Source organism: Sturnira hondurensis, unplaced genomic scaffold (genome assembly GCF_014824575.4).
Source record: "Sturnira hondurensis isolate 20B ecotype Veracruz unplaced genomic scaffold, ASM1482457v3 Scaffold0002597, whole genome shotgun sequence".
NCBI lineage: Eukaryota > Metazoa > Chordata > Mammalia > Chiroptera > Phyllostomidae > Sturnira > Sturnira hondurensis.
In genome coordinates, this window is record NW_028075228.1 from 4,447,239 (window position 1) to 4,465,273 (window position 18,035).

The window sequence follows — 18,035 nt, forward strand, 5'->3', positions numbered from 1 at the left end:
GAAGCTGTCCCCATCAGCTCACTGCAATGGTCTGTCTCCCCCTCTCCTTGTCCCCAGCGGGTGGGTGGCCATCCCACCCTGCGCTCCTTCACCCCCGTGTCCCTTGTGCCTTTCTGAGATGTGTGCTACTTGCAGCAGATGCAAATGGTGAGGAGGAGTCTTTAGCCTGTTTCTCTTACGAATTAAACGCTGCATGATGAACCTAACGCAAGATCAGGAGAAAGATCGAAGAGGGAGAGAGGAGGCAGGATGAGGGACGAGGGGTTGGGATAATGGAGAAGCCGGAGGAAGAGAAACAGAACCAAGAACACCAACACCTCCCTGCCCCGCCTCCTGGCCCCGGGACCCCCTGCTGCTGCTGCAGCTTAGTGGGAGGGCTCAGGACATCAAGGGCACCACAGAAGCGAGAAGGGCAGCCTCCTGTCTGCTAGTGCTGACGACGGGACACCCGTGGAGACACCCAGAATTATGCCCGCAGCTCCTACACTAATCCCACCTATCCTTAGTGGCCACCCTTAGGGTCGCCCTGGCACAGAGGCCCCCATACTACCTCCAGGCCCACTGTGCGCAGGTGTGCAGGCTGCACCTGACACAGCCCAGACCCCATGGAGCCACGCGGCGCAGCAGCCCTGACTGCACCTGGCCCAGGTAAGAGGGCGGTTCTTCTCAATGTGACCAGGGGTCAAACGGGGACCTTTAATCTAACCTCTGAAGAAAGAGGTGGAAGGTCATTCATTAGCAGTCAGTCAATCAGGTAGCAGACAATCAAATCAACTCCTTTAAACGGAGTCCATCACCCAATACCAGTCAAGGTCTAAAACTCACAAGGGGCAGAACGTGTGTCTAGGCTGCTGCAGTGGGTATCCAGATGAGACCCACAGCCTGAACGGTGGGAAGCCTGTCCAGGTCGGGTGGCTCAGTTGGTTGGAGCGTCATCCCGTGCACTGAAAGGGGGCGGGTTCCATCCCTGGTCAGGGCGTGTGCAAGAGGCAACCAGTCAATGTTTCTCTCTCTCTCCCCCACTGCCCCCCTCTCTAAAGTCAATAAAAACATACCCTTGCGTGAGGATAAAAAAGAACAGGCAGGCTTCTGGAATGGAGGTGTCTCCCCTCTGAGAACAGAGCGGACACTGACCACACTGCCAACGAGGAGAAACAACGGCGGTGTGAAGCTGCCCTGGAGTCACCAACCCTCCGCCCCCAATCTCGGAGCAACACCTGCTGCTCTTCTGGGTCGGACCTGGGGCAAGTTTGGGTGTCGAGGGGGCAGGTCCGAGACGTGCTCGGTCAGACCACATCCGCTCTGCTGAGAAGACCCAGGAGGCCCAGAGGCTGGCCTCCACTCTCGGGCTCAGCCCTGACCAGCTGGGAGGCCACAGTGCTGGGGCACCGTCAGTGACGCTAAGAAGCGTTACTCCAGGAAGGCTGGCTAATCACCTTTCCCCAAGAGACTGTAGAAACTCAAGGGGCTTCTAAGAAAGGAGGTATTGCTTATGCCTAAGTGCTCCTTTAGAGCCTTAGTAAGACTGCGTAAGAAACAAGATTTCCACCCTGGCTGGTTTGGCTCAGTGGACTGAGAGCTGGCCTGCAAACCAAAGGGTCGCCGGTTCAATTCCCAGTCAGAGCACATGCCTGGGTTTTGGGCCAGGTCCCCAGTAGGAGGTGCACACAAGGCAACCACACACTGATGTTTCTCTTCCTCTCTTTCTCTCTCCCTTCCAGTCTCTATAAAAATAAATAAAATCTTTAAAAAAAAACAAAATTTCTCATAAAACAATAAGCACTAAAAAGACATCACTGATTAATGGAAACATGTTTTAGGAAATTTTCATGGGGGCAATCATTGTATCAGAAACGATATTTTGAATAGGTAGGACTTTTACTCTAAAAATAGATTACAGAAGATGTCCAACCAATACAAAACTCAAACAGTGAGGGTCAGACCCCACTGCCAGGACACAGCCCTGGTCTAGGCCTTTCTCTCTGGGCGCCCCTCACTCATACAGGCTCCCCGTTAGGCTGGGAGAGAGCAGCTGCCAGCTCTCTGTGACTCCCAAACCCGCTGTGGTGGGCGAGGGTCTGGCAGACCTCCGCACATCACTGGCTGTGCGGCTGCAGAGAGGCAAGCCATCTGCGGCCGCCCACACCGCCAAGCCAGCACTCCGGGTGACAAGCAAAGCGGCAGGGTGGCTTTGATGTCTGCCTGGAAGGGGCCCGAGTGGCCCAGGAGAGCTTGATTTGCTCAAAGTTGGAGCCGACTTTCTGCACTTCACTGCTTTCTCCTCTCTGAACTCCCCCCGGGCCCTCTGGGAGATTGGGGTGCCTTATTTGTTCCCTATTTTGGGGTGTTCTGTCCCTGGAGAGGTCTCACCGATCACCAGCCTGTCCCAGCACTGAGCTTGCTTCCCAGGGACACCCTCGCTGCTGGCCGCCAGCACTGAGTGGCACCTGGGTCTGGGCTCTGGCCCCCCCCCACCCTGGGGTGGCCCTGGAGGGGACCCCAGCACTGTAACATGAACAAAGTCACGTGGACACACACCTCTTCTTCTCCTCCTCTCCAGCATCCCCTCTGGAGCGGCAGCAGAAACAGGTCAACAGAGGAACATGTCAAAGTCATGCAAGATATGTGGATGGAAAAAGAGAACAAGCGAAAGAAGGAGGGTTATTACAGGCAGAAACAGAGAGGGACAGAGCGAGACAGGGTATCGAGGCAAATCTGTCTCCTAGGAGCTTGAGAGCTGAGCCACAAGAGGGACCCCATTCACCCACGAGCACCTAAGCATTTCTTTCCGTCTCCTTTCCCGGCCGAGTGTAGAGTTCTCTCTAGTGTCCTTGGGAAGGGTGTCAGTGCTCCCTCCCACCACGTGCTCCCTCTGCCTCCCTGGAACCCAGTCACAGCCGACTGCTGGGGCTACAGGCAGGCCCTCTTGCTCCGCTCCCCTTGGGGTTGGTTGCCACCCAAGCAGGAAGATTTCATTTGACACTCCCCCCCCCCACCCCGTGCTAGTGGACCGACGACTTGAACAGCAGGATGTGCTCTTTCTCCTGCCAGGGACAAAGGAAGGCTAAGAGGTCTCCCAGTGCTGGGGAAGAGGGAATTCACTTTGTTACTGAGGACAGGTTCAGAGGGTTCAAAGTCCCGGGACTAGGGGGACCCATAAGGGCACCCAGGGTCGGGAGGGCTGCTCCCGTCCTACCCAGCGCTGCACGCAGTGGGTGGCAACCTTAGCTCACTGTGACCAGAGAGAACTGAGTAGCAGCCCCACAGCGTCAGCGCCAGCCCCTCACTGCTGCCATGTGCTTTGTGAAACGGGTCACCCAAGGGGTCTTCTGAAGAGGCAAAGACCACCTGCCGGAGGCTGGGAAGGGCTGCAAACCAGAGGAGTTGAAAGCGGAAACTGCATTTCTCCAGCTGCTAAAGTGAAGTCTCGGGGTGGTGGCCAGCCCTGCACCCCAGGATCCTGCAGCAGTGGTTCATGCTCAGGATCCAGACTTCTCACAGAGAATAGGCAGATTGGTCCTAGGGGGTCCTCCTGATCTCACTCAGTGGGAGTCTGCATTTCTTAGGAGGGTCGGGCCAAGTCATGCCAGAGCCCCAGGACAGGAAGCGCTCATGCAAGCCAAGTACCCCAGCCGCCCACGCAGCTCTATGCCCCGGACACTGCAGGCAGCTTGCAGGGCCCAAGGCCAGACGGGGTCGGAGGAGAAACACAGACACATGGACTCAGCCGTTTCTTCGCTCTCCTCTTCAGAACAGGAAAAGAAAGCTCTCCCAGGTCCTCTTCCCCGAGGAAAGCTGGCTCAGACTTTGCTCCTACCTGGTCGTGGGGGACCGCTTTCTCCTCTCACAGTGGACAGCGTCAAAAAAGGCCGCGTTCCAGAACCTCAGTGTGTGCCTGCGAGACAGAGACACATGTTAGTTCTCTCTGAACAAGGAGGGAAGGGCAGCTCTCGGCCCACTTGAGGGATGAGGGGGTGGAATTTCCCGCCATATCTGGGTGATCTAAAAGTCGAAGGGAGACAGGGCTGAGAAGAGAAAAGGAGCGTGGGCCTCTGTCCTAAATCAGGCACCTCCCTGAGGCTCTGGGCCAAGCGCCATGAGAGCACCTGCACATCTCTCCCAGGTGATGCCAGAGCGTGGGAGAAGGTGGGGCAGAGCTGGGGAGCCCTGGGTTCTTCAGGTCAAAGTTGAAGTTGCCACATACAGGGTGCAGATGGGGCCCTTTCCTGCTTCTCCGTCTCCCACTGAGGCTCCCAGAAGAATGCAGGGGGTTCGGAGAGACCAGCTATTCTAAACGGGCACCACTAACATGAACAGGAACCTTGCAGAGATGTGCTGAGAGCAAACACGTTTACAGGGACACAGAGTAAGAAACATTCCTCTTAGGGAAGGGCAGAGGTCAGCACACTGCCCATGTGGTAGGTGGGCCAGATCCAGCTGCTGCCTGCTGTGGCAATCAGTGTTTACAGGAACACAGCCCCGCCCACTCGCTTACAGATTGTCTAACAGAACAACTGAGTGGTTGCTGGCAAAGCCTAAAATATTCATCACCCAGCTCTTCAGGGCTGTTGCATCTAATGAGACAGTCCCCAAGTCAAGGCCCAGAGGCACTGAGCTAAAATCGATGGACAGGTGTGATGGGCTGGTCAGTTCCCACTTCTCCTGACTTCTTCTTGAGCCCAGCCCAGCTCAGGTGGCGCCTCCCCGTGGAGGCTTCTAGCCAGCTCCAGCCCAGCCCTCTGGCCACATTCCTCACCGGCCCTCCTCCCGCAGCGAGACTGTGATCTCTGAGAGAGGCGCACGTCTGATACCCTGTGGGGTCCAGGTGCCTGCACACCGCCGATGGTGCATAACTAAAATGTGGTGGTGGAGAGGCTTCGCGGGGGTCAGAGCCGCACAGGGGATCATCCATGGAGCAAGACAGAGGGCGAGACCTGCCCTGACCACTGGTCTCTCACTTCAACCTCAACCTTTTGTATGTAAAATAGCTTCACTGGGATATCACTCACACACCATAAAATTCACTCCTTTAAAGCATGCAGTTCGGTGGTTTTCGGTACATTCACAGAGTTGTGCAGCCATCACCACTGTCTATTTCCAACGTGCAAGTGTTCTCATGAGCCCATAAAGAAACCCCAGACCCTTCCGTGGTCGCTCCTCATTCCCCACTCTTCTCTGCCCCTGGCAGCCACTTTGTCTCCAGGGATCTGCCCCAGAGCATTTTACACAAACGAAATTGCACCACGTGGTCTTCAGGTCTGGTTTCTCTAGCTTAGCAAAACGTGTCCCCGGTCCCTCTGTGCCGTGGCGGTGTCAGTGCCTCATTCGTTTACACGGCTGGAGAACACTCCACAGCACGGAGATGCCCTGTTTTGTGCATCTGTGCATCAAATGCCCGTGTAGATGAACGTCAGAGTGTTCCCACCATTTGGCTATTACGCATAGTGCTGTTATGAACATACACGAAAAAGCTTTTGCTTGAGTACGTGTTTTAAATCTCTCCTGAGCACATCCTTAGGAGTGGAGCCCCTGGGTTGTAGGGGACCTCTATGTCTAACCTTCTGAGGACCTGCCAGACTGTCTTCCAAAGTGCCTGCCCCATGTGACACTCCCACCAGCAGTGCACGAGGGTAGCAATTTCTCTGCATCCTCACCGGCCGTTGCTATTGTTCGTCCCTGCTATTATGGCTGCCCTCGTGGGTGTGTGTGACCCTCACTTCTGACGAAGACAAACATGCAGCGGCCGCTGCCCTGCAGGTGAGGGGGTGGGGGCCTTACCAGATGGGCTGCTGCTTCAGGTGTGTGTACAGGTAGATCTTCTCCCCCTTCCTCTCCTCCTCTGGGCTGTTCACAGTCACTGCGGGAGGGGGACAGAGACTGAGCTTGGCTCTGGCTGCACCCACACATTGGCAAACCCCATGGCGATGCTGCTAAGGCCCCTGCTCCTCCCCAAGGGCCATAGAAATGCACAGTTGAAATTGCATGACAGCTTTCCTGCTGTCTGTGGGTGGTAATGACCCTCTCCATCCCTGGCAAGGACCCTTTCTGAGGCAGGGGTCCCTGGAAGGCTCCTGTGCCCCAGGTCATACCTCCCTCTGCTTCCCTGGGACAAGGAATTTAGTTCCTGCTTCCCCTCCCTAGAGAAGTGGCTTTTCTCAAAAGTTCAGTGAGCAAGCAGACAGAAGCCGAGTGACTGGGGAGTCCCCCACGGCAGCACCTCCTGTGCAGGGCGGTGGAGCCCTGGGTGGTTAGGAACCTGCGGGTTGGCACTGCCAGGGAAGGCGAGGCTGGTAGAAGACTTCCATGGGTAGGGGGTCAGGAGGAGGCAGCTGGGAGACACTCACCAGTCTTCGGAGGCTTGTCCTTGGGTTTGCTCTCATCCTCGCTGTGGGAGAGAAACCACAGACAGCAGTGACCCTATGACCCCCACGCTCTCTCAAAGAAACCATTTTACGTTGCTGAAAGGGGATTCAGTGTCATAACCAATGTGTACATTTAATGTTTTTTCTCTAAAAAATTTCTGTTGAATCAATGCTATGTTGATTAATTGCCAGTCTTAGAAGTTAGGCTTCTTTGTGCTGTTTTCTCAAATTTAAAACATGCAGACCAGAAAAGGAATAAAGCCATGTCACCTCGTTGTAACCAAGCCACTGGAGGTGGCAGCAGGGACCCCAAGGTGCCCAGCACCAGCCCCAGGTCCAGAGCTCTTTTGCTGACGTGCCCCTTTCTGTGGAAGCTTCAGTGTCTACATGCCTATTCCCAGCCTCCTGAGTGTCCGAGGGAGGGCTACTGTCCTGGGGACGGTGCTTTCTCCTGAGCCTGCCTCGTTCCTTATCACAAGCTCTCACCACAGTTAGAGGAGGCAGCGGGGGCGGGGGTTGTAACTTCCCTCCCACCAATCCCCATATGCTTATCATCCGTCCTAGAAAACATGGACCCACAGGGGACATCCCTGTGTGTCAACAAACAGAAGAGCATTTGGAAACCCTACAAAAATCGGGTGGGGGTGGGGGCAGGGTGTCAAGCTGGGCTGGCAGCTGCGCCTCTTGGGAGCGGCTCTAGGCCCCAAAGACTGCCAACGGCGAACCGATTCTCCCACTACCAGGCCAGGGCCTCCTCAGCCCCTGGAACTTCATTCGATCTCTGCCGGTCGTCTCACCTGCTGCCTGCCCCTCCCCACAGTCAGACAGGGGTGCACACCAGGCCACACTTACTCATTTTTCCTGACCAGGGGTCCCTTCAGCTTGGTCTCCAGCCCCCCGAAGAAGCCCTTGACGTTCTCTGTCTTGGCCGACGTGTTCTTCAGCAGCCTCTCTGCAATGTCCTTCTTCTCTGCTAACCAGCTGTTGGCGGACTTCAAGTAGGAGTCGATGCTCCCCGCAGGCTTCTCCTTGGACTCGGAGGGAAGCAGGTGCGGTTTGCCTAGAGACAGAGGGAGTGAGGATCACGCTGTGCAGCAGCTATGACGGACGGTGGAAAGGAGCTCCTGTGAGCTGCTGGAGCGCTCTGGTGTGGCCGGGAGACTCCTTCCACAATGGCCGGGCCGTGGCAGCAGGAAGAAAAGGCTCAGAGGCGCCCGGAGAAGACGTGAGCCTGGGCACTTCCTCTCTCGGGGCGGTCACTGAGCACTGACTGTACAAGGGACCAGCCTGGTGCCGCAGGGGCTACAGGAGAAGCAGGCAAGGATCCAGCCTGGAAGAAGCATGCAGTCTGGAAAGGAGGAGAGCAATGCACGCACACAGTGAGAGCCCAAGGTAAAAGGCAGTAAGCGGCAGTGAGGCCCTGGGCTGGAGGCTGAGGCGGGAAGAGTGTTTTCTCATGGTGGGAAGAGGAGTGCGGACTCCAGACAGGCTTGAGGGCACCCAGGTGGGGCCTGAAGCTGCTGAGGGAGATGGCGGGAGGAGGGTGTTCTGGGAGAAGGAACAGGGTGAGTGGAGGCAACACGAGAAAGGGCCCTTTCTAAGGGCAGTATGTGGACCTTCAGGCCAGGATGCCCCCTGGACAGGCCAAGGCACTCTCTACAGGTCAAAGGGCCTCCTACAAGCCAAAGTGCCCCCTATAGGTCAAGCCACCCACCCCAGGCAAGATGTTGCCTACAGGTCAAAGGTGACCCCTTCAGACCAAGGTGTCCCTATAGGACAAGGTGTCCTCTACAGGTCAAAGGGCCCTCTACAGGTCAAGGCACTGAGTACCTCCCACTAACTGAAGCTGCTCTGTGTACAGGTCTGACTCAGAGAAGCAGCATCCAGCTGTTCTGTGAGAGGCAGGGGTTCCCATCTGATCCAAAGATGGCCTGGCCAGTGCGTGGCCCAGAACCAAGAGCCTGCCCAGTGGTGGTCTGGCTGAGCTCAGGCACCTGGAGCAGCTAAGAGGGGGATAAAGGGGGTGGCTGTTGGGTGCCAGGAGGGGACAAAGCCAAGCTGTAGAGGACAGGGATGCACCACAAGAGCGAACCTGTGGGTCGTGAAGGGAGGGTACCCCGACTTGGCTCTAGTCCACATATAGGTGCACGGCAAGCTCCTCCTTCTGGTGGCCTGAATGAGACTCTGTTGCAGCAGCTTAAGACAGAGAGCCCTCTATCTCCAACGTACCAGAAAGTTCCAATGGAATGAGCTAGGAGAGCTGTCAGAGCCTCAACATAAAGTCTACACTCCTCACAAAGGCATCTCTAGCCCACACCTGGGAACCTAAGGCCCCAGACTGCTCCTTCACCTTCCTTTAAAAGTCACCCCTGTGTCACATTGGCTAAAACCTAAAACTGATGCCCTTACATGCAGCAGTGTCTGCGATGAAATGTCCTGCTGAACATGTTCATTCTCTCACTCCCTACCAGAGAGTGGTTTCCTTGGTACTGTGGGTGGTCCGTCACTGGACGCCCCCCCGCCCCCGACCCTGCCCAGCATAGACCACGCCTCCGGCTTTGGGACTCTCACTCGTGGCTCAGTCCCTCCCTAACACCAGCTTTCACTGTCTTCTGGAAGACTGGCAGCTTTGCCTTTAATCAGGAAGAAACCCTCATTTGATGCCACGTTGGCAGTCGGCAAGTCCTGAGTTTCCAGACCTGCCCTCCACGTGGGCCCGCCCCCAGGGCTTACCGACGTGGTAGTAAGTGAAGCACATGGTCATGAGGTTCTTGGCGGGCCCAAAGTCATCCATCTGATGACACCTGAAACGAGAAGCAAGGGTGACTGGCCACATAATTGTTCCACTCCGTTTTCTTACTGGAAATTCATGAAACAAGACCAAAATACTTTTCGAACATGCTAAATGAATAGCTCACTCCCCAAATGAGTGTTGCTACTTAGAGAGGCAACAAAAAGTTCCCCTTGGCCCAATTAGGTCAGTTATCCACAGGCACGCACACGGCGGGAACTGGGTCTGACTCCGGGCCTGACCTCTTCATTTTCAAGCTGGAACAGCCAAGGCCCAGGAAGCCCGACCCTACGTACAGCAACATGCCAAGACAGGAAGCCAGGCCTCGGGTCTCCGGGCAAAGCGGGCCCTCTCGCTCCTGCTTCTTGGGAACTGGCATTGCCTTAGATGACACATTCTAGTCAATGGTTCTCAGACTGAAGCAGCATCAGAATCACCGTGAGGGCACGGGAAGCTGTGGGTTGCTGGGCCTCCAAAAGGTGTGTGGTTCATAGGTCTGGGGCGGGTCCTGAGAAAGCACATTTCTAACAAACTGGCTCGTGGAGCTGATGTTCTGAGGCTCCCGGCCCAGGGATGGCAGGTTAGAACCACTGGGAATACACAGGCCTCCCTATTCTATGTCACTTATTGAAAATCAAATTATTATGTGCCAGAACCTTTTATATACTAAAGAATGTTCTACAGATATAAAGAATTACACTGACCATATTATATTACGCTTACTGTATTAAAACTTATAAGATATGCAGAGATCTATTCAACTTAGCGAACAATAAAGGGAGAAACTTCACAAGGAAGGCCTGTCTGCCACTAGGACTTTGCACTGTGACAGGTGCTGACGCTGCAGTGATGTCCCCTGAGGCAGTGGGAGTTAGAGAAGAAATGAAGAAGGTTAAGCTCAATGCCACTGACAGTGCTTGCATTGAACAAAGTATGCTGCAGTGACATATTACAATACTACACAGCCATTGCAAATGCAGAACTGCAGGTAAACGTAATGCCTTTTTGAAAATTTGCTGATATGTGCATCATTAGGAGAGGTTTCTATTGGGAGGTGGATCTAAAGTGAGAGAAAGGGAGTGAAAGAGGATTTCCTTTTCTTTTTTTAATAAAGATTTTATTTATTTATTTTTAGACAGAGGGGAAGGTAGGAAGAAAGAGAGGGAGGGAAACATCAATGTGTGATTGCCTCTTGTGCACCCCCTGCTGGGAACCTGGCCTACAACCCAGGCATGTGTCCTGACTGGGAATTGAACCAGCAACCCTTTGGTTCTCAGGCCAGCGCTCAATCCACAGAGCCACACCAGCCAGGGCATGGCTTTCCTTTTTATCCTGTGTACCTTTGTATCTTATTCCCCTTTGCACTTTTCTTTCCAGTTTAGATTTTTAACCTTGAACAAGCAATACTTAAAAAAAAAAAGTCAACCACAATGATCCAGATAGTGGGTTTGGGCCATTTTTGTCAATCTTTAATATAAAAATAATTTAATAAATTTAGAGAACTGAACTACTAGTAAAACCATAACAGACTAAACAAAAGTATAAAAACTAAAGATACTAATCTTTTGCTAATTTAACATTATATAAGTCATATTTTAAAAAATAATATTTCAAAATATTCTGAGGTTTTATATTATTTTGTTTGCAACCATACAAAAAATACAATATAGATGCTCACAAAGTAATGGAAAGATTTTGTGTTTTGGCAGAGTTGAAACTTGAATTTAATTTTTCCCTCAATTTTATTTATTTAAGGAAAACTACAATGGACATTGACAATTAAATAACTATGTGACCAGGTAAGACAGGCAAATGTACACAAACTATGGGTCCATGAAAATTCCTACAGAAGCAAATGCCTGGAAGTTGAAAAGTCTTCAGCACCTGCCAGCATGTTGCACATGAGGCAACCTCGGGGCTGCTCTGCGCGAGCTCTCCGAGCGTCCCCAGCTGAGGTGGGCACACCCAGGTTCCCGCACCAGGACTGCATCCTGCACATGGGATGCTCTGAGCAAGTGCAGGAAACATGCTACTCGGTTCTTTTGGTCACTTTCCTGCAGGGCATGCACGCCCCATGTTCGTGGTGGGACAGGTGAGGCGACACCAAGACACAGGGACATTAAGATCTAAGAGAAAAGCTATATTTCTGTTGTGGGAAGGACAAAATGGACACGGGGACACAGGGAGGTGGCCGTGGTATAAGCCATAGGACAAGGACCTGCTTTGAGGCCACACTGAGGTGATGGGGGTGAGGGGGACACAAGTGATTGTCAGATCAGCCCCCTCCTTTCCCATGTACAACCTGTCCTGTCTACTGAATCAATAAAGCCACTGCTTGGCTTCCCCAGGCTTAAATGGGTCCCTTAGATCCATCATCTGGAGGACACATCATCGCTCTGATGCAGACCTAGAGCCATGGGGCCTCAGGAGGAGAAGCCCCTGAGTCCTGGGAGTGCACCCCTCAGCTCAGAGGCAGAGGGGCCCTGCCCACCACCCCACACTGGCTGAATGCCTTTGTGACTAAAGGCTCCAGCAGCGCCAGATTCCTGCTTGGAGCAGGCTATGTCATCCAATCACACCATTAAGTGGGCGGTTACCGAGTGTGAAGCACTTCACAACAGGATATCAAGAAAATTCCAGATCTCTGATAGAGGAGGGTAAGGCCAATGTGTGTAATCACAGCCTGTCCTGAGGACCTGAGTGGAGGAATTTACTCACATCCAGCTGAGGTCCCTAATCTCTGCTGTCAGTAAGGGTTCTCACTAACTCACTCCCACCAGATGCTGGTCACGACTTCTCCTTGTAGCTGATGCTGGGTGTATCCCAGCAACTGCCAGCTGATGACTCCAGGCTGTTACTCACAACTAGGTCATTATGGGGTGGGGCAGGGCAGGGAGGGAAGTGCAACAGAGTTACTTACTCGAACAGGACCACTGCAAAAGACTGCACCAGGCGGTAGAAGGTCGCCTCGGAGACACACTTGGAATTGCAGCGCTGTCCGGGAAGAGGGCAGACATGTCACGGGGGCAGCCAGTGGCAGAGGTACACAGCAGCTCAGAAGCTGCAGGCGTACCACGCTGAGCACCCCCCAAGGCAGCTGGGACGAGGAGAGCCCAGGACCACAACGGCTGCCCCTGATCTCCACGAACCAGGACACGACCGCAGCTCCCTGGGGCTCAGGCAGCTGTTTTCCTGTGTCTCCTCCTCCTGGGACTAAAAACTAGGAACTTCACACACACACCTACACACAGAAAAGTGTGGAGGGATGAGACCCTTAATGACAACACTGGCTATTTCTGGACTGTAAATTTATGAGTAGTTTTTCTAATTTTGCTTACAAGCATTTCTAGTTCTTTGAAGAATAAATTGTTTGTGATAAAAATACTTTAAAAACTAAGAACTCAGGCCACTTTACAGGAAAAGAACCTATTGGATAAAACATAATTCTTTTTGGACTTACAGGCTGTCATTGTCTTGAATATATCTCTAGAAAAACTGAATTCTGTGGGTTATTTAATAAAAATATCTGTGGATGTAACCCACAGGCTTGCCTTTGAAAACCTAACTGCTCTGGAATTTCATGTGGTGGACAGGCCCGTTTGCTTGCTTACTCCTTTCCAGGGAGACATGCAAGTGAGCGATTTCCCTCTTCCCACTGTTCTAAGTAGGCCTTCTCAGAACACCTTCAGGTGAGAGCCGCTTTTTTTTCCTGCTGGGTCATTTCCCTTGACTGTTTTCTCCTGAGTGGAGGAGTTAAGAAGAAAGAGAGGATGCCACCCCCCATCACCTCCCCTTACCTGGGCGCTTACAAACCGAGCAAACCACTCCCGGCCTTTTCCGTGTTCACTGCTGCAGTACTCCCCAAACTTGGCTTTCTCCTCCTGGTCCAAGTCCTCCCTGAAAAGAGGAGCAGAGGGGGAAAAAACAGCTTTGAATCCTCCCAAGTAAAAATAAGGTAACAGTAGGGGGAAGAGGAAAGAAAGGAACGAATAGGTATTGCATGCAGCGGAGTACAGCTGCCTGCCCGACACCCGTTCTCCTCACCCTCTGAGTAACCCCCTGAGGGAACGGCATTATTTGTACTGTGCAGGTGAGGAGACTGGCTTGGAGGGTCCAACGCAGCTGCGGAGGAAACGGGACTCCACCCAGACTTCCTGGCTCCAAAGCCCCTGTTTGTTCTCCCTTATCCTCCTGCCTCCAGTTAGATGGTCTGGGCACCAACAAGGGTGACATTCCCCTCCTCTGAGAACTTGGCTCTGTAGCATAACTCACTAATCTTTGGTGCTGGAGCCAGCATGGACCCACCCACGGAACTGCAGAATGCCTCAGTCTCAGTAGGACAACTGTCCTGATGCCACGTCCCACCAATCGGAGGGAGGGCGTGGTGGCTGATCCCTTGAAGCTTTTGACAAGTCAGTCTGCTGACTTCTATCCAGTCTGTGCATGAGGGGCAGAGACCAGGGGACCACAGGGAGTCCCCACCTCCAGGTGGTCAAAGTGCTCACTAATCTCAAACCACCTCTGACCCCTCTTCATAGGGGGCCAACTCTCCACCCAAGTTTAATGACTACACAGACGAGTAAGGGCTGAAGATCAATTGGCTCATGCAATATTTCAGTTATTGAAGGTTCTGTAGAAAAAACATCTTGGTCTCATTTATCCTCAAACACCAGATGAAATACAAGAATTTGCCAGCCATTTGCAGGGATTTTTGGAAAGCTCTTGAAAATGCATCCGATCCAGTTGTCCAGGTTCCATACTGCCGACAGGCTGCCACAAACACAAACCAGCCTTCCTGGAAAACTGACAAGCTTCTGGGCTTTCTTCCCTTTTCATTAACTGGGTGTGCTCGGAGAAATATCAGTGTTAGTCAAACAAAATAAGTAGGAAGCCACATCTACTGCTGTCCCAGAATGCATCCCAAATCAAACAGAATGCATCTCTGGATAGTCAAATAGTTGGATCATCACTTGAAACTCTCCCTTTTCTATCTGCGTGGAAAACAGAGGCATACCTGAAAAAGGCAGACACCAGCTTGGCCAGTTACAAACAAGGGACCTAGATCATGACAGAAAAGAATGCATTCTTTGCAGAGAGTCAACAGGCAGAAATTCTTACTGCTTTAATGAAAATGGACAATTTGTGCTCCTTCCAGAGCTCCCCAGATTGTGAGGTGTGTGAGAAGTCTAGCGGCCTTGTGAAAAGGCAGATTCAGACTCCGTGGGGCGGGGTAAAGGCCAAGACTCTACCTTTCTAACAAGCTCCCAGCGATGCTGGTGCTTCAGGGCCACAGGAGACCGTCTGAGTAGCAAGACCTTCAGCCCTGAACACGCTGCTCTGAATGATGCAGGACTGGTGGGGAACCCCTGCCACCCATGAATTTGGGTTTGTTTGCCTCCCCTCACCGCTGGTTGAAATATTAATACATGAGGGCGGGAGAGCTAGAGGACTATCCACAGACTCCTCATTCCTCTGTCTGCATTCTAACTCCCATTTCCGCTTCCTGCTGCTCCAATGGGCAACGCTGCTTACCTGTCCCTTCAAGAACCGTGAAAGAAAGGCCAGGAAGAGGTACGAGGAAGAGTCACCATCCTAGCAGCTGCTTAAGGCTCAGCTGCCCAGGAGCATCACAAAGGTGGGGCACTGAAACCTCTTGCCTTCTATCAACCCTAAATTTAATGTCAGCTAATAACTGCAGCCCCCTAGCCAAGCATGACTTGGACATGGAATGGCAGCAAGAAGCGAACCTGAAAGTGCTCAGATCCTGGGAAAGCAGAGCTAGTGTCCTCTTGGATTCAGTGATGATGAGGAGAGAGTGACTGTGGAGTGGTCACAGCACTGAGGGAAGGGGAGAAAGGGCAAAAATTCCCCAACTGGTTCTATCTGCAACCTGGGGTGGGGTTTTGAAGCACCAGGGAGGCCCATCACTGGCTGGTGAGGGGCTGGAAGCCCTGGCCACAAGTGACGCTCTTCTCTGGGACAAAGCCAAGAGCAGAGGCCCTGGGGGCTTACCCTCCAGAGAAGATCTTTTCCACATAGCTGCGCATAAACTCCCTGAGCTCCAGGGCCTCCTCATCCTTGGCTGACTCCGTGCTCTGGTTGGAAGAGAAGGACTCATTGGAGGAGGACCGGTGGTACTGGTCCCAGGACGGGTGTGAGGGCGACTCGCCCATGTCATTCTCGCTGTCTGCTGACTCTGTGGTCTCACTCTCTGACCCGCCGTCGCCCTGGGAGCTGTCCCCATCCTGCAGCTTTGGTGGCAGTGCCTCCACAGGTGAGGAGGTAGATGGCTCGGTCTCGAAGTCAATCAGTGAGCCCACAGGGACCTCTGGGGCCTCCATGGCTCAAGTGGGTTACTGAGGAGGGTGCCAGGTGGGTAGGCCAGAGGCCTGGATTCCCCGGAGGGTCAGTGGGAGCCTGCCGAGCACATGCGAGTTGCTTGGAGACTTCTGGCCACCAGGAATGAGTCCCTTGGGGCAGCTCACATGGCCCTAAGGCATCTAGGATAGAAGCACACAAACAGGATCAGCAGGAGAGCAGCTGTTAGTGCAAGGGAAATTCAGCACTGAAAACCCAGACTTCAGTGAATGAATTAGGTATCCGATTCCCTGTAGAGAGAAGAGGGAACTTCCTCTTCCAGCATTTGGGTCATCTCTACACTACTGTCATTTTCCTCCTGTGTGCTTTACTGCTAAATACCTGGTGTGTACACAGTAGACACTCAATAAGTATTTGTTGAATAAATGAACAAGTAAACACCAATGATCAGGATTTCTTGTTTGACAGGTAGGTATTAGTATTTCCAAGAATCCCACTAAAGCATAGCCCCTGGGGGGTGGACCAGGCCTTAGCCACCCGTGTAGTAACCTGAGTGCCCAGCACAGAGTCTTGACTAAATAAGTGTTCCCCATGTTTGTTGAATGATGAACAGACCTGGCCACGAACACGCTTTGGGATCTGGAGAGTCGACAACACAGGCTGCATGGCAGCAGAGCCGCGGAGAGGATCTTTGCTTCCAAACAGGTCTCCTGACAGCCAGTTCTGGGGCCCACCCTTCCCAGTGATGAGCAGCAGACAGCAAAGCAGAAGTGCAAGCCCTCCGGCTGCCAAAGCTCCTCCAGGCAACAGCACAGCAGAACCAGGGCTACATCCCTGTTCTGCCTTTTTTTCAGACCCGAGGACAGAGGACAGTATCTGGCAGGCAGGTAGCTGCTGATATTGATGAACTAATGCATCTTCTGAGGGTAATTCAGCATCAAAACTGCATCTACTGTGTGTTAAGAGCTTAATGTTCATAAACTGATCACAGGTTCCTCCAAATTTCCCAGCCCGGGGTATTTGTAAATGCTCTGGGTCAGAAGGATGGAACTGCTGGCTCCTTGTCATCGGAGTGGCGGCCACCACTCTCAGGAGAGGCCTACAAAGCTTGCCTTGGTCCAACAAAGAGACATGCGAAAGAACTCTCTGGGCCAGGACGGCAACAGGGGCCCTCAGGAGCTCAAACAGCAGCAGCCCACTCCACCCAGAGGGCTGGGGCCGCGGAGTGGCAGGCTGGGGTTGGGTGGCCCTGGCTCCCCTCCCACCGGCTACATCAGTGAGCCACGGCCTCTGCTCTCTGGGCAGTGTCTGCCCCTCTGAGATGGCAAGGCCGCTCCGACCTCTGACGCCCTCCTGGTGGCCACGTTCCCAGGCTCTCCAAAGAGCAGAAGGTCACACACACAATAACACACGTGACATTAAAATGGACACTCAAACACCAGGAAAATGTCTGAAGCCATCATGATAGGAAAACTAAGTCAATCAATTAATATGATAACTTCACCCAAATCCAACTAAAAAAATTATATTCTGGTAAATATACTAAAAAAAATCCACATTCTAATAAATAAACAAGCTACTCAAACAGGTAAAGCACACAGGAGGAAACACTATTATTAAATACTTCGACAATTCTTTGACCCATCCTAGTAAGCACATATATAGACAGGTAAATTCAAACAATTAGGTATTATTTTATACTACTAAATTAGCAAAAATTAAAAAGTTATAATCCAAATGCTGATAAGGTTATGATAAAATTAATATTCTCAAACAATCCTGGTAATAGGGATATATATTTTAGAAAGCAATTTCTATAATTCTTATTTTTCTCTCTCTGATCCAGGAGTTTAAATGGTTGGAGTTTATCCTAAGAAAATAATTCAAAATACTGAAAAACAATTATTTGAAGAAAAATGCTCACTGCAACAGTATTTCTAATCCTGATAAGTCTCGGGTAAAATCTAAATATAGTAAAGTGGCAGATAAGTTCTAACAATTTGATGCAGTGGTAACCAGCGCACCTGTAATAAGAACATGATTAGAAAGAATATCACTGAATGTTCACTTCATAGTTGAGTAAACAAAATATTTCACAGTCAACAAATAATTGCTTAACCCCACCACATGCCACCCTCTGTTCTGGGTTCCAAGACTACTGAGTGAATGAGTTCTGACTTTACCATAATTATGATCATGTGCACACATGAAAAGGGACCGGAAAAGAACGAAGTGTGTTACGGGGCTGGCCCAGAGGCAATCTCCCCTTTGTAGTGTGTTCTTTACCACAACAATGCAGTCTGCAATAAATAAAAATTCGGAGGAAAAAGGGAACAAGTACCTTGCAACAGTTCAAGTGGTCGGAAGGGCTGTGTCTGTTTACCAAAGCAGAACTCCCACACGGCACAGGACAAGTCAGTCAGACCCGACTGCCACCGCTATTTCTGGTCCAGCCTGAGGCTAGTGAGCAGCTCTCCCAGTGTCTCCCTAGCTAGAAAATTCTGGGAGTGTATGAGTCATTCTTTCCCAGAAGCCTCTTCTGTGGGCTCAGGAAGGAGGGGACA

At 52.1% G+C, this 18,035-nt stretch overlaps 1 protein-coding gene across 4 annotated transcripts in view; it reads right to left on the bottom strand.

Moving 5' to 3' along the window:
- The window catches only part of KIAA0513 (KIAA0513 ortholog), a 63,198-nt gene that overhangs the window by 7,963 nt on the left and 37,200 nt on the right, over window positions 1-18,035 (bottom strand). For 3 of the 4 annotated variants that reach the window (XM_037040261.1, XM_037040263.1, XM_037040262.1), the window contains 9 exons: window positions 15,166-15,653; window positions 12,951-13,050; window positions 12,074-12,147; window positions 9,096-9,166; window positions 7,215-7,422; window positions 6,345-6,385; window positions 5,779-5,857; window positions 3,818-3,895; window positions 2,539-2,568 (listed from right to left, as the gene is read on the bottom strand). In XM_037040261.1, the coding sequence (XP_036896156.1) occupies window positions 2,539-2,568; window positions 3,818-3,895; window positions 5,779-5,857; window positions 6,345-6,385; window positions 7,215-7,422; window positions 9,096-9,166; window positions 12,074-12,147; window positions 12,951-13,050; window positions 15,166-15,494 (1,010 nt within the window). In that variant the 5' untranslated portion in view covers window positions 15,495-15,653. The remainder of the gene's footprint in view (window positions 1-2,538; window positions 2,569-3,817; window positions 3,896-5,778; window positions 5,858-6,344; window positions 6,386-7,214; window positions 7,423-9,095; window positions 9,167-12,073; window positions 12,148-12,950; window positions 13,051-15,165; window positions 15,654-18,035) is intronic. The other variant, XM_037040264.1, reaches the window with a different exon arrangement.